The sequence below is a fragment of the Desmodus rotundus genome, chromosome Y (genome assembly GCF_022682495.2).
Source record: "Desmodus rotundus isolate HL8 chromosome Y, HLdesRot8A.1, whole genome shotgun sequence".
In the NCBI taxonomy this organism is placed as follows: Eukaryota; Metazoa; Chordata; class Mammalia; order Chiroptera; family Phyllostomidae; genus Desmodus; species Desmodus rotundus.
The window spans coordinates 1,379,973-1,392,513 of record NC_092332.1 but is presented as its reverse complement, the minus strand read 5'-3'; the positions used below and the strand labels follow the sequence as shown (position 1 = coordinate 1,392,513).

The 12,541-nt window shown below is 66.6% G+C and overlaps 2 protein-coding genes across 3 annotated transcripts; one reads left to right on the top strand and one right to left on the bottom strand.

Annotated features, from left to right (window-relative positions):
* Positions 1-78: 78 nt before the first annotated feature.
* Positions 79-6,555, top strand: LOC139440244 (putative GTP-binding protein 6). The gene is made up of 10 exons (XM_071220365.1): positions 79-472; positions 1,028-1,165; positions 1,663-1,733; positions 1,880-2,010; positions 2,364-2,434; positions 3,478-3,636; positions 4,061-4,269; positions 4,755-4,903; positions 5,318-5,470; positions 5,647-6,555. Exons 1-10 carry the CDS (start codon positions 106-108, stop codon positions 5,768-5,770), a joined length of 1,572 nt encoding a protein of 523 aa, XP_071076466.1. The 5' UTR covers positions 79-105; the 3' UTR covers positions 5,771-6,555.
* Positions 6,556-6,692: 137 nt separating this feature from the next.
* Positions 6,693-12,142, bottom strand: LOC139440573 (PI-PLC X domain-containing protein 1-like). Of its 2 annotated transcripts, none has more exons than XM_071220366.1 (6): positions 12,000-12,142; positions 11,387-11,523; positions 9,815-9,943; positions 9,018-9,173; positions 8,004-8,187; positions 6,693-7,562 (listed from the first exon to the last, which is right to left on the bottom strand). In XM_071220366.1, exons 1-6 carry the CDS (start codon positions 12,139-12,141, stop codon positions 7,324-7,326), a joined length of 987 nt encoding a protein of 328 aa, XP_071076467.1. In that variant the 5' UTR covers position 12,142; the 3' UTR covers positions 6,693-7,323. The 2 variants fall into 2 exon arrangements, with proteins under 2 accessions (XP_071076467.1, XP_071076468.1); XM_071220367.1 differs by having other exon boundaries at positions 11,387-11,519; positions 12,000-12,049.
* Positions 12,143-12,541: the final 399 nt, after the last annotated feature.

The following is a 12,541-nucleotide window of genomic DNA, read 5'->3' as shown; positions in this document are numbered from 1 at the left end:
CGTCCCTCGAGCGGCCGCGCACACGTGACACGCACAGCCAATGGAGAGTCGGCACAGACGCTTGACCCTCGAGGCCCCGCCCCCTGGCGCACGCGCGGCCGCGAGATGTGGACCCTGCGGGCCGCCGTCCGCCTGAGGGCCGTGCTCTCTGGCGTGGTTCGCGGCCGGCCGGCTCTGAGGGTCGCGCCTTCGCCGCTGTTTCCCTGCCTTGCTCGCGCGCTCGCTGCCCTCGGTCCCAGCGGCCCGGGGGGCCTGCACGGGCGAGGGAGCGGTGGCCGGGGTCCCTGTGCGGATGGCCGGAGCGGCGGAGCCGGGCCGGCGGGGGAGAAGGAGGAGCCAGAAGATGCAGAGAACGAGGAAGAGGAGGAGGAACTGCTGCGGAGAGAGCCCTTGCTGCCGGCGGGGGCACAGCGCGTGTGCCTCGTTCACCCAGAGGTCAAATGGGGACCGGGGAAGCCGCAGCTGACGCGAGGTGAGCGGGCGCGGGGCGCCGAGGGGCGGGGCTTCAGGGACCTACTCAAAACGGGGAGACGGGAGGCGGGGCTGTAATGGCGGAACCTGACGGGGACCCGGCGCCGAGGGGGCGGGGCTGCGTGTCTGGAACTCAGGCCGGGAAGGGGCTTCGGAGGCTGAAATTCAGCGCGGGGACCGCCAATGCTGGGGGCTTGGAAGGCTGGTTTTCGGAAGGTGGGGAACCGAGGGGCCGGGACTTTATGGGGCGGAGCGATGAGGGGCGGGGCTTCATGGCTGGACTTTTGGGGGCGGGAAGCCGGGGGCGGGGCTTCCTGGACGGCTGTCCAATTGCCAAAAGTCCTATGGTGGAAGTTTGAGGCTGCGGGCTCGGGCTCTTAGGATGAGAGGCCGAGGGGCTAGGCTCTGAGGGCAGGAACTCAGAGGCTGGTGTTCCTGAGAAGGGGGCTGGCTACCTGTGGCGGGGCAGGGGCTGAGGGGCTTCAGTGAACCCCCTCCCAAGCTGCCCTGAGCTGGCTGGAAGCGGCCGTTGTCAAGGATGCTTCTCTCCCGGAAGCCGAGTGGCAGGTGGCGGAGGCGAGAGCTCTGGTCCACACGCTGGACCACTGGTCGGTGGTGGAGACAATGGTGGTGCCGACCAAAACGCCTGAGAGGAAGCTCATCTTCGGCAAAGGGACCTTGGAGGACCTGACAGGTGGGTGTGGTGCGTGCGCCCCTGCCTTTCCCCAGAGGAATAGCAACCGCAGGCTGTTGCTGGGACTTGGATCTGACGTTGAAGAGCCTCTAGCCACATCAGAACTCGATGGATCCGCTGGGGCGGTTGGTTCGGAGAGGGCTGCCCCAGCCCTGCCCTCCCTTTCAGCTGCCCATTCTCAATGTCTGATGTGGGTCCTGCCTGTGAAGCCCGCTCTCCTGGGACCCTGACAGTCCCCACGTCAGGCCATCGTGGGCTCACGGTTCAGAGCAGGTAGTTGGAAGGGGGTGCTCCCTGCCTGTCTGTCTCCCTGAGCCTTGGGTGCATTCACTGCCGGTGGGGACCTGGGCCCCAGGCTTTCCCTGGACCCCAGACCACACCTCAGCTGTCCCGAACCCCTTGCTGAGAGGGCCTGGTGGCACGGCCAGCAGAGGTGCGGGCTGTACCTGGGACAGAAGTTGTGCAGCGGGACCCCTGACGTGACCTTCTCTCCTCAGAGAAGATCAGAGGGTTGCCGGAAGTCACAGCTGTCTTCCTGAACGTGGAGAGGGTGTCTGCATCCACCAAGGTACTCGGGACCTGCTGTGTGCCGTCCACCCCTGCGCGGTGGGGGCACAGGACACAGGGTTCGGGACAGCGCCAGGTCCCCTCACCTGAGGTCCAGTGATGGGGCGGGGCTTCCCCTGCAGTGCTTCACACGCTGTCCCTTTCCAGAAAGAACTGGAGGCCGCCTGGGGTGTGCAGGTGTTCGACCGCTTCACTGTGGTTCTGCACATTTTTCGCTGCAACGCCCGGACCAAGGAGGCGCGACTGCAGGTGGCCCTGGCCGAGCTCCCCCTGCTCAGGTGCTGGCATAGTGTCGGGTGTCTCCACAGGCAGCTGGGCCTCCTCCCTGTTTTCCTGGGTCCGACTGTCGCTGGGGCGTGGGATCCACAGGGTGTGGCTGGCCCCACCCCCTGGACAGCAGAGCTAGTTGGACACCCGATGGGGCTCGTCCCTGCATGGGAACATCACCCAGTGTGGGACCCTGTGTCACGGACAGTGAAGGGAGGCCCCCAGCCCACCAGCCATCTCCGCTCAGGCCACACCCAGCGTGCCACCCTCACCCGCACCCGTGCTGTGAGGCGTCCATGCCCTTCTCCCCGGACGGGCCTCTGCATCTTCTTCCATCCACAGAGTTACCCTGTTCCCACGACAGGTCGAACCTGAAGAACATGGTAGCCCACCCAGACGGACGTGTAGGGAGCTCTCGCTACATCATGGGGTCAGGTAACGTGTCTGCAGTCTGCTCACCAGCTGCCGGGAAGGGGGAGGTGCCGGCAGCCTCCACTGGGAAGGGGACAACATCCCTGCACGATCCCAATGCGGCAGGGGCTGTGCATGGGCCTCGTCTGCGGTCCCATCCAACGAGCTGGGGGTCCGGGTGGCCGTTGTGACACAGGACCACACAGCCCTGCTGAAAACCACAGCAGCTGCCCTGGCTGGTGTGGCACCGTGGCTGAGAGCCAGCCTGCGAACCGAAAGGTCGCGGCTGCTACTCTCGGTCAAGGGTGTGGAAGGGGCAGCCAGTCAATGTTTCTCTCCCTGTCTTTTTCCCTTCGCTCTTTTCTCTCTAAAACATAACTTTAAAAAAGTCATTTAAGAAACAATAATCGTGCTACAAAATAAAACAAACAAAAAAAAACCCAACCAAATTTACATCCCCCTCGGCCCCTGACCTGGAGACCAGTGTCTGAGGCCCAGGTGTCCCAGGGCTGTGCTCCCTCCACAGGCTCCAGGGAGGGTCCTTCCCACCTCTTCCATCTCTGGGGACTCCAGGCGTCCCTGGGCTGGTGACCGTGTCCCTCCCGTCTGCCTCCGTCTCCACGTGGCTTCTCCTCTGGGTCTGCATCTCCTCTTCTGTCCCTTCTCAGGACACTGTCCCTGGATGTGGGGCCACCCTGACGCAGGACGACCTCCTCCCAGATCCCTCACTAATCCCACTTGCAAAGACCCTGTTTCCAAACAAGGTCCCCCACCCAGGTTCTGAGGGTCAGGAGGTGGTACATTCTGGGGCTACCACGCAGCCCACTGGCGGTATCGGGGGCTGTTCTCCCAAGGCTCTCACTTCCTGCCAAGTGAAGGCGACCTCAGACGTTGGAGGGACACGCCTGGCCCCGGGAAGCGCTGTGGGTCAGACGTGAGGTGCTGGGTGCAGCTGCCCGGCGTGGTGGAGCTCACCTGCCCTGCACCCGCGGGGCCTCTGTCCACACGGCCGCCTCGTGCGTTGTCCTGCGTTGCCTGCGCACTGACTCAGTGTCCTGGGGTTGCAGGAGAATCCTTCATGCAGGTGCGACAGCGCCTCCTGAAGGAGAAGGAGATGAAGATCCGTCAGGCCCTGGAGAGGCTGCGCAGGAAGAGGCAGCTCCTGGGGCGGCAGCGGCAGCGGCGGGAGTTCCCGGTGGTCTCCGTGGTGGGATACACCAACAGTGGTGAGCAGGCGGCGGGTGAGGGGGGGCCTTCCCTGTGCGGAGACCCCACGTCTCTGCTTGGACCAGCTGGGCTCCTGGCCAGGCCCCGCGAGAGGCAGCGTGTTCACGGCTCCCTCCACCATCCCCCCACCGCCAAGCACGTGCAGAGTCCGCTGAGGCCCGGCCCTCTCTGGGTGCCGTGGCAGCTCCCTGTCCTGGGTCGGGCCTTGGTGTCTGCCTGCAGACAAGGGTAGTTCCCTCAGATCCTGCAGCACGGCTGGGTACGTCCAGGCGACAAAACCGCAAGTGTACGCGTGTGAACCCCGGGCTCCCAGGGAGTGCAAACACAGTTTGTCGCCATGTGGGACAGTCCCCGGGGACCCGGGGGGTGCGGGGTACCGGGGAGGGCTCGTGACGCAGCGGTGTCCCCGTGCCCGACGTGCAGGGAAGACCACGCTGATCAAGGCTCTGACCGGAGATGACGCCGCGCAGCCCCGGGACCAGCTGTTCGCGACGCTGGACATCACGGCGCACGCGGGGTGGCTGCCCTGCCGCATGGCCGTGCTCTACATGGACACCATCGGCTTCCTGTCGCAGCTGCCGCACGGCCTCATCGAGTCCTTCTCCGCCACCCTGGAGGACGTGGCCCGCTCGGTGCGCAGGGCTGGGGGGCATAGCAGCCAGGCCGTCGGGGCCGGGTCCCCGAAACACAGCCCAGGGGAGGCCGGTACCCTCCATAAGACATGTCTTTTTCCAGTAGCCAAGTGAGAGGTGGCTCGTTTTTTTCTCTTTCTTTTTTTCTTTAAGAATTTATTTATTTTTAGAGAGAGGGGAAGAAAGGGAAACACCAATGTGTGGTTGCCTCTCGTGCGCCCCCTACTGGGGAACCTGGGCTGCAGCAGGGGTGGGGACAGGCGCCGGGGCCCCTGAGTCCTGTGCACCTGGGGCTGCCAGGCAGCACCCCACGAGGAACCTGTCCCCCCGCCCAGCTCTGCAGTCTCGGGAGCCCAGCGCTTGCTGCGCGCGGGCCTGGGGACGGCGTGGGGCAGCTCCCCCTCTCCATCCAGGCCCTGAGCGGGCCTCCGTGCAGAGCTGACACTGGCATCCTCACGTCCTGCCACGTGGCTGTCGGTCCGCAGGACGTCATCGTGCACGTGAGAGACGTGAGCCACCCGGAGACCGAGCTGCAGAAAGTCAGCGTGCTCTCGGCCCTGCGCGGCCTGCGCCTGCCCGACTCACTGGTGGACTCTGCGCTGGAGGTCCACAACAAGGTGGACCTGGTGCCTGGGTGAGCTGCGCCCGCCTGCCCCGTCCCCGCCCACGACTGGTGAACCCCACTCCCAGGGGGACCCAAGAGCCTATCAGGTGGTAGCGAGTGCTGCCCCTCGTGCAGGTGAGGCCATGTGCATGGCGGCCGGGCCTGCTCGGGAACAGGGGTGCTGGGATGCCCTCGACCCAGCTGTGGTGTGTCACGTGTGACCGGCAGCGAGCCCCCAGAGCGGGCGCCCTGCCTGCACCCGGCACAGCCACGTTTCACCGCAGGCCTTTCCCAGTCTTCCCTCCATTGGCCCCTCGGAGAGGCAGTGTCCCCACCTGGGGCGGCCTGAGGAGGTCACGGCTGGGGCCCCGGTGGCAGGGGCCCTGTGGGGACCCGCGCTCGGCTGGCTGCGGCTGAGCCAGGCCCCTGGCCGCCCCCACCCAGGTACAGCCCATCGGAGCCGGGCGCCCTGGCCGTGTCCGCCCGCCTGGGGCTGGGGCTGGAGCAGCTGAAGGCCGCGCTGGAAGACGCCGTGCTGCGAGCAACGGGCAGACGGGTGCTGACCCTGCGTGTCCGCCTGGCGGGGCCGCAGCTGAGGTGGGTGTGGTGGTGGGGTGGGCAGGGTGGCCGTTGGACCTCGCTGCCGGCAGGCACTGGGACAGCTGCGTTCTGAGGGGCGGCGTGGCCTCCATGCGTCCCGGTCGGTCCCTCCGCAAGGTTACTGTGACTCGCTCCGCGTCCCACGCCGCCCCCTAAGCCGGCCCTCCCCGCAGCTGGCTGCACCAGGAGTCCACGGTGCAGGACGTGCGTGTGGTCCCCGAGGCCGGCGTGGCTGACGTCACGGCCATCATCAGCAACTCCGCCTACGGCAGATTCCGGAAGCTCTTCCCACAGTGAGCAGGCAACTGAGACCCAGACCGTGCTCCGCGCCTGAGAGGGAGGCAGGTCCCGCGTGGAGGGGGCAGCTGCAAGTCGGAGGTCAGCCGGGCAGACCCAGCGCTGCCAGGTCAGTGGGCCCGCGGCAACTCGAGTGGACGGGGTTTGCTCCCAGAAGTTTCCGCCGCGGGACTGGAACCCTCCGTTCCCCAGTCCCTCCTCCAGCTTCCACCTGGGGAAACGAAGCACCGGGTGCCGCTGCACAAGCAGGAAGGTGCTTCCGGGAGCCAGACTGCTGCAGAGGTGGCTGCTGCTGAGCACAGAGGGTTCAAGACAGAGGCCAGGTGCAGAGCTGACTGGGGGTCCTGCGGCTTCCACAGAGACTTGCGTGCCTCTCGGAGCCCAGACAGCCCAGCGCGCCTCCAAACTGGAGTGCTCAGTGGGCGCAAGGAAGGGGTCTGTCTGTGCTTCTTGTCCCGCGAGGAGTCTCTGTGCATCTTCCCTTAGACTGGTCCTCGCCATCCCGTCCGAGTGCGGTGTCTGTGTGGCCCAGAATGCCGGCCTTGGGGCGATGGGAGGTGAGCTCTGCCCCGTGCTGAGCTGAGCCCGCTGCAGGGGCCTGCACTGGACTGAAACAGCGCAGCCCCTCCTCGTCTCCCGAGACTCCGCGATGCCCACACCGCGGACTGGCCCCATCACTCCGGTCTCCTGCCCACCACCGGCCTCAGCCCTGGACTTCCCACACCTGCTGCCCACCGTGGCCGTCCTCAGCTCCGAACGCAGAGAATAAATCTGGGAGGCCGGAAGCTGCCGGTGGTGGTCATGCGTCCCAGCGGCCCGGGGAAGGCCGCACACGTGGGATCATGGATGCGGGACACAGTGTCAGGACTGCCTGCAGCCCCCAGGTGTGGCAACCCCACCCACCCGTGCCCGAGAGCCTGGGCCACAGGGTGCCGGCCAGTCTCCGTCAGCTTGGCCTCCAGATGAGACCCCTGGGGTCTCTGAGCTCAAGGGGACTTCAAGGAGTCCCCCATGGGTGGGCGTCTCCCACGGGGGCCATGCCCCCTGGGCTCTGAGGTCCAGCCCACAGCAGTGCCCCGTGGCCAGCTTGGGGGCATCCTGTTCCCACTGCAGTGGCTGTCCCTCCACCCCCAGTTCCTCCCTGGTGGGAGCGTGAGGCAGGGGCATTCTGGTCCCTGGGCCCCTGCCCTCCCGCTGCTACCCCCACCGCCCACTGTCTCCTCCCTGCTCCCAGCGTCCCCACCCGAAGGAGAAGGGGTGAGAGCTCGTGCAGAGGCCGGCTGCCCGCAGGCTCAACATGCCACAGCGGGAGCTCAGTGAGGTGTGCATGAGGGGGTGGGGCCCCTGGGAGTCCGGAGTCTGGGCTGGGGCCCCAGGAACCCCAGGAGAGGGTGCTCCTGAGAGGGAGCATCAGGCTTCCTTGGGGGAAGCAGGTGCTAACTGCTCCCCACTGCAGACAGGCTCGGGTCCCCTTGTGGTTCAGGGGGCCTCTGTGCCCGGAGGAGCCTGATCCCTGAGCATAGTTCTGGGGGTGGGAGGCAGCGCAGCCGCGGTCAGCAGCCCAGCAGCTTCTCATTGAGCCTGATGACGTCGCTGACGAAGGTGTCTGCTCCGATGAAGTCACCCGCGATGATGTTGGTGCAGCGAGGGCCGGGCCCCGGGCACTGCTCCCGCACCCAGGCGCCCAGCCGCGGGAGGCCGCGCAGCGTCATCTTCCTCAGCGACTGGGACGGGTGTGCCAGAATGTACTGCAGGTTCTCCGTGAGGTTGATGCCCGCCACAAACACGCCGTCTGCGGGGGTGGGAGGGGGGCAGTGACTGCGGGTCCCTGTGAGCGGTGCCTGCCCCATCTGTGGCCCCTGCGGGCCCCCCACCCCCAGGGTTCCAACTCCCCCTCCAGAAATGAGAGCTCGGAGCGCGGGGCTGGACGACACTGTGGAATCTGCTCTCGTCATGGAGCACGCCGGGCCGAAACGGCCACAGAGACCCCACGTCCGGGTCCCCGTGTGGGGACAGAGCCGCATCCCCAGAGACTCCACGTCATAATGGCCACATGCACGTGTGTGGACAGGCATGTGCGCACGTATCTGCATATGCTCACACTTGCACACACGTCCTGTGGGGGGGTGTGCACGGATGTGGGACACACCTGTGCACGCAGACACACGCACTGGCCTGCCGTCCCCCTCCCGTTGGGCCCAGCCCGCCCATGGGACCTGCCTTCTGCACCCACCTGGGCGGCCGCAGCTCTTCATGTGCTCCAGGTAGCAGATGAGCTTCTCGGGCTTCACCTGGTCGCCCCACCAGTAGGGCGCACCAGGCCACAGCACGCGGTGCCGGCTCCGGGCGGCCTCGTCCTCGTAGGACAGTAGCACCTGCTGGCCCCGCGCCCAGAGCTGCCGCAGCGTCGGCACCTCCTGTGGGGCAGGGCGGGGGCGGGTCAGAGCCGGGGCACGTGTCGGGGGTCTGTGGCCTCTGTGTCTGCATGGTGGCGGCGGTTTGTCACTGCACATGGACGCTCCTTTCCATGCGGCCTGGCCCCACTCGGTTCGTGACAGGACGGGTCGCCGGGAGTCCGTGCCACACGTGAAGAGGGCCACTCCGCCATCCCTGTGTGTCTGCAAGTCCTGTGTCCCCAGCTCCCCACCCCGCCCTCGGTGCCATCCCCAGGGAGACTCGGGACGGCTGGCGCAGCCTCTCCCCCAGGTGCCCTCTCGGGGCTGGACCAGGTGTCCCCTGACACACGGCAGCACTCCTGCCTGGTTTGGCCCAGACCCGTTAGGGTCCGGCTGTGCTGCCCGACTGGGTGTCACTGGGGCGGTGCCAGGCCCAGGGTGGGGTTGTGTGGCGGGGTCGTGGGCGTGTGGTCGGCCTACACGCCCGGGTTGAACTCCTCTGGCTCCCCGGGGAGGGAGAGGACGCAGGCCAGACGCCCACAGCCAACGCAGAAACTTTCTGCTTAATGAAACCACAGTGGGGGCGTGGGCTGAGCCGTGTCCCAAAGTTCACACATCAGAACGCTGACCTCACAGGTCCTCATAGACGTGATGGAGGTGACGAGGTCCCCAGGGTGGCCCTGATCCCACAGGACTGGGGTCCTTGTAAGAAGAGGAGCTGGGGACGCAGACACACCCAGAGGAACGCCCGTGTGAGGACACAGGGAAGACGACATTCTGGAAGCCCGTGAGCAGACGCAGCCTGCGCTGTGGCCCGTCCCCTACCCCTCCCGAGGCCCAGCCCATCTCACCCCTCGGGGACACAGCATGTCCCCAAAGATGTTCTTGATGCAGGTGACCAGGTACTCATGCAGGTCCTTCGTCATGCCCTCGAAGTTCCTGCACGCCAGGATGACCACCTCCCGGGGGTGGCCCTCCAGCCACTCGCAGATCTCCGTGAGCGTGTCCTGGACAGGGGCAGGGGTGCTCGGTCTGACCCGGCCTGGCCCCACAGTCACACAGCCTGACACCACAGTCACACAGCCTGACCCAGCCCGGAATGCAGGGACAACCCCTCCCATCAAGTGGCTTCCCAGGCACAGTCAGTCAGCACACGGGCTGGGTCCCGAGTAGCAAACAGAGAGCACCTGGCTGCCCTCTGGGACTCAGCTGCCTGAGGGACAGCTGGACGGACTGGCCACGGGGGTGGGGAGAAGTGTGTGTGTGGCTGTGTGCATGTGAGTCCGTGGGTACCGCCCACACCGAGGCGGCTCCGGGGCACATGCCAGGCCCGCAGGTGACGTGCAGAGGAAGGTGTGGGGACACTCCTCCCAACCCCAGGGGTCTGCAGCGGGGCCCAGCGCAGCCGTGAAGCGGACGGTGACCGTCATATTGAGGCTTCGGGAACACCTGTGCAGCTGCTGCCAGCAGGAGGGACTGAGACCGTCTGCACCGGCGGCAGAAAGTCCATGCGGAAGCATGTCTGCACAACCCCCAGGCAGCCCCGGGGAACAGGGGCGTGGGGGCCGGTGCAGGCTCAGAGACACAGAGGGGAGTGGCCGGCCGCATTCCGCCAGAGGCCTTGCCGCCACCGTCCCCCGCCGCCTACCTCCACCAGCAGGGTCGTGTACATCATGTGAACGAAGTGCAGGTTCTTCGCGGAGCCTTCCGGCATGTGCGCGATCCGCAGGTCCAGGTACCGCACCCCCGCATCCAGCTGCTCCGTGACGGTCAGCACCTACGCACGGAGGGGGTCACCACTGCGTGGGCGGTGCTGGGTGGCGGCTCCCACCTCGCTCCGCGCTGCCTTGCTCGCTCATTGGCGCCCCGTGCGGGCTGCGTCGCCCAGGGTCGGGTCACAGCACAGGCAGCCACGGGGACCCAGGTCTTCCCTGTGGGTCCCACTCTTCAGGGGACATGGCCAGTGGAGCCACACAGCATACCTGGGCTGGGGCCTGTCCTGGGAAGCGGCTGGGCCGGCCCCCAGCAGACAATGTGCCCTTGGCTCGGCCCTGGACTGGAGGTCCCTTCAGGGTCCCTCCTCACCCTCCCTCCAGGCCCTCACTGGAAGCAGTCCCACACCCGGGGGCCACAGCAGTCCCAGGCCGGCGTCCCGGACCTTCCTGCTGGACCCTGGGAGGTCAGAGCGTGTTCAGGAAGGTTGACTCCAGTGGGGACTGTCCACCCACGAACCGCTGCAGCAAAGGCAAGAAGGAATCCAGCGACAAGAACGGGAGGAAAGGCTGTGAACCCTCCGCCCAGGGGAACCGCGGGAAGAGCTAGGCTAACACAACACGCAGAGAACCCTGCGGCCGCTGCCCCCACCCACAGAGGGACGAGGGAGAACAGAAAATTAATGCGAAGCTAGGAAGTGGGAAACGAAATGGCATTTTCCCTCTGTCCCAAGCAATAACAGAAAAGGTAAGAAGGAATAGTCACAAAACACCCAATAAAACAAAATGGTAGTCTGCTCCCTGCAGAAACAAAAATGGAAAAAGCAAAATGCACATAAAGGAAAAGAAGCAGGAACGAAGAGCTCTGCCCAGAAGAACAGAAGAAGTGAGAAATGTTAGCCGCGAGACCGTCCGCGCTGACGGGCTCTGCACTCAGAGCGATGACGGAAACTCCAGGAACCGCTGTGCACACCAGGTCTGCAGCCCGCGCGCCCTGCAGGGAGCCCGGGCTTCTGCCGCGCGCGCCACCCCGGGCTGCGGAGGCCTGAGCCGCACCGAGCGCAGGGCGGGGCGCACTGTCGCCCCCGTGCGGCTGCACGTTGAAGTGCAGCCTGCGGTTCTTCCTCCGCCGATTCCCGGGAGGCTGGCAGCCCTCGCAGCCGCCGCCCCGGTTCCGGCCCCCACCCAGCCCGCCTGCTTCCCGAAAGGCTGCGGGCTGACTCTTCCGAGGCTCCCCGGCTCCCGGGCACCTGACAGATCCAGGAATGCGGCTTCCCCGCGTTCCACAGCGGGCTCCCCGCCCCGGCGCGTGCGCGTGGGCTGCCCACCCCCACTGCGTTGCGTGGGCTGAAAGTCAGCGCCACGCAGTCACGGAGCCGGTTTCTGTGGCAAATGGGCCCTCGTCTGCTGCCCCAGCGCGGAGGGCGCGGCCGGAGGGAGCTTTGTTTCCATCGCCTTCCCAGGCGGGGTGACTGCTCGGCGGGAGCCTGGGCGCCGCGCGGGCTCACCTGGGTGACCGACCACTTGAGCACGGTGGGCAGGGTGACGCAGGGCAGCGCCTTGGCCAGCAGCTGCAGCAGCGGGGACTGCGTGTGGGAGATGGGGCACCTCCTGTTCAGGCTGTAGGTCATCGTGTCGTGGCTGCCTGGAAGGAAGCCGGCACGGCCGCCGTGAGCCCCCCCACCCCACGGTGCGCATGGAGCTCTGACCGGCGACAGGCAGGGGACACGCCGAGAACACTGGGGGGGGGGGCAGCCCCAGAGTCACGCCCTCCCAGAGCTGCTCGTTGAACCCGCAGGGACACGGGGCCTTTGCAGGTGGGATGAGGGGAGGGTCTGAGAGGAGGTCGTCCTGGATCGGGGGGCCCTGCGTCCAATGACCGTGTCCTGAGAAGAGACAGAAGAGGAGACGCAGACCCAGAGGAGAAGCCACATGGAGACGGAGGCAGACACGGGAGGGATGCGGCCACCAGCCCGGGGACGCCTGGAGCCCCCAGAGCTGGAAGAGGTGGGAAGGCCCCTCCCTGGAGCCTCTGGAGGGAGCGCGGCCCCGGGACCCCCTCAGGACCCATCCTGCAGCTGCGTCCCCGCCTCCATCTCACCCCCACAGACACGCGCTCACCTGGGATGGCCAGGTGGTGCAGCGGGATGTCCCAGAGCCGGGGACACAGCGCTGACATCCAGTCCTCGTTGCCATTCTTCGTGGGGCAGGGCAGGCCCGGGCGGCTGCCCTCCGACCTCTCCTGCCCGCCCGCGGGCATCATGGTGGGGACTGGGGGGCGCCGAGGAGCTGAGGAGGGACGGGAGGTCGTGCCCAGTGAAACCCGGGGCACCTCCGACGCTCTTCTCGCCGCACTGGGGCAGCGGCTTTGAGAGAAAAGAAATCACACTTCTTCCAGGGCTGGTTGGGAGGCTGAGAGGGTACGAACGGGAGTAGGGAGAGTTCCTGACAGACAGAGCAGACAGACAGACAGAGAGGCAGGGTCATGGACAGGGGGATACGAAGAGGCAGACAGGAGGACCCAGCAGCCCCACAGCCGCTTTCCCAGGGGGACTGCGCACCGTGGGGTCGCACTGGCGCCCAGGGGTGGTGCAGAGCTCAGTCGCAGGGTCTGAGCTGCGGGTCTTTGGTCCCTGGGGAGGTGCAGACGGGGGGACGCGGTG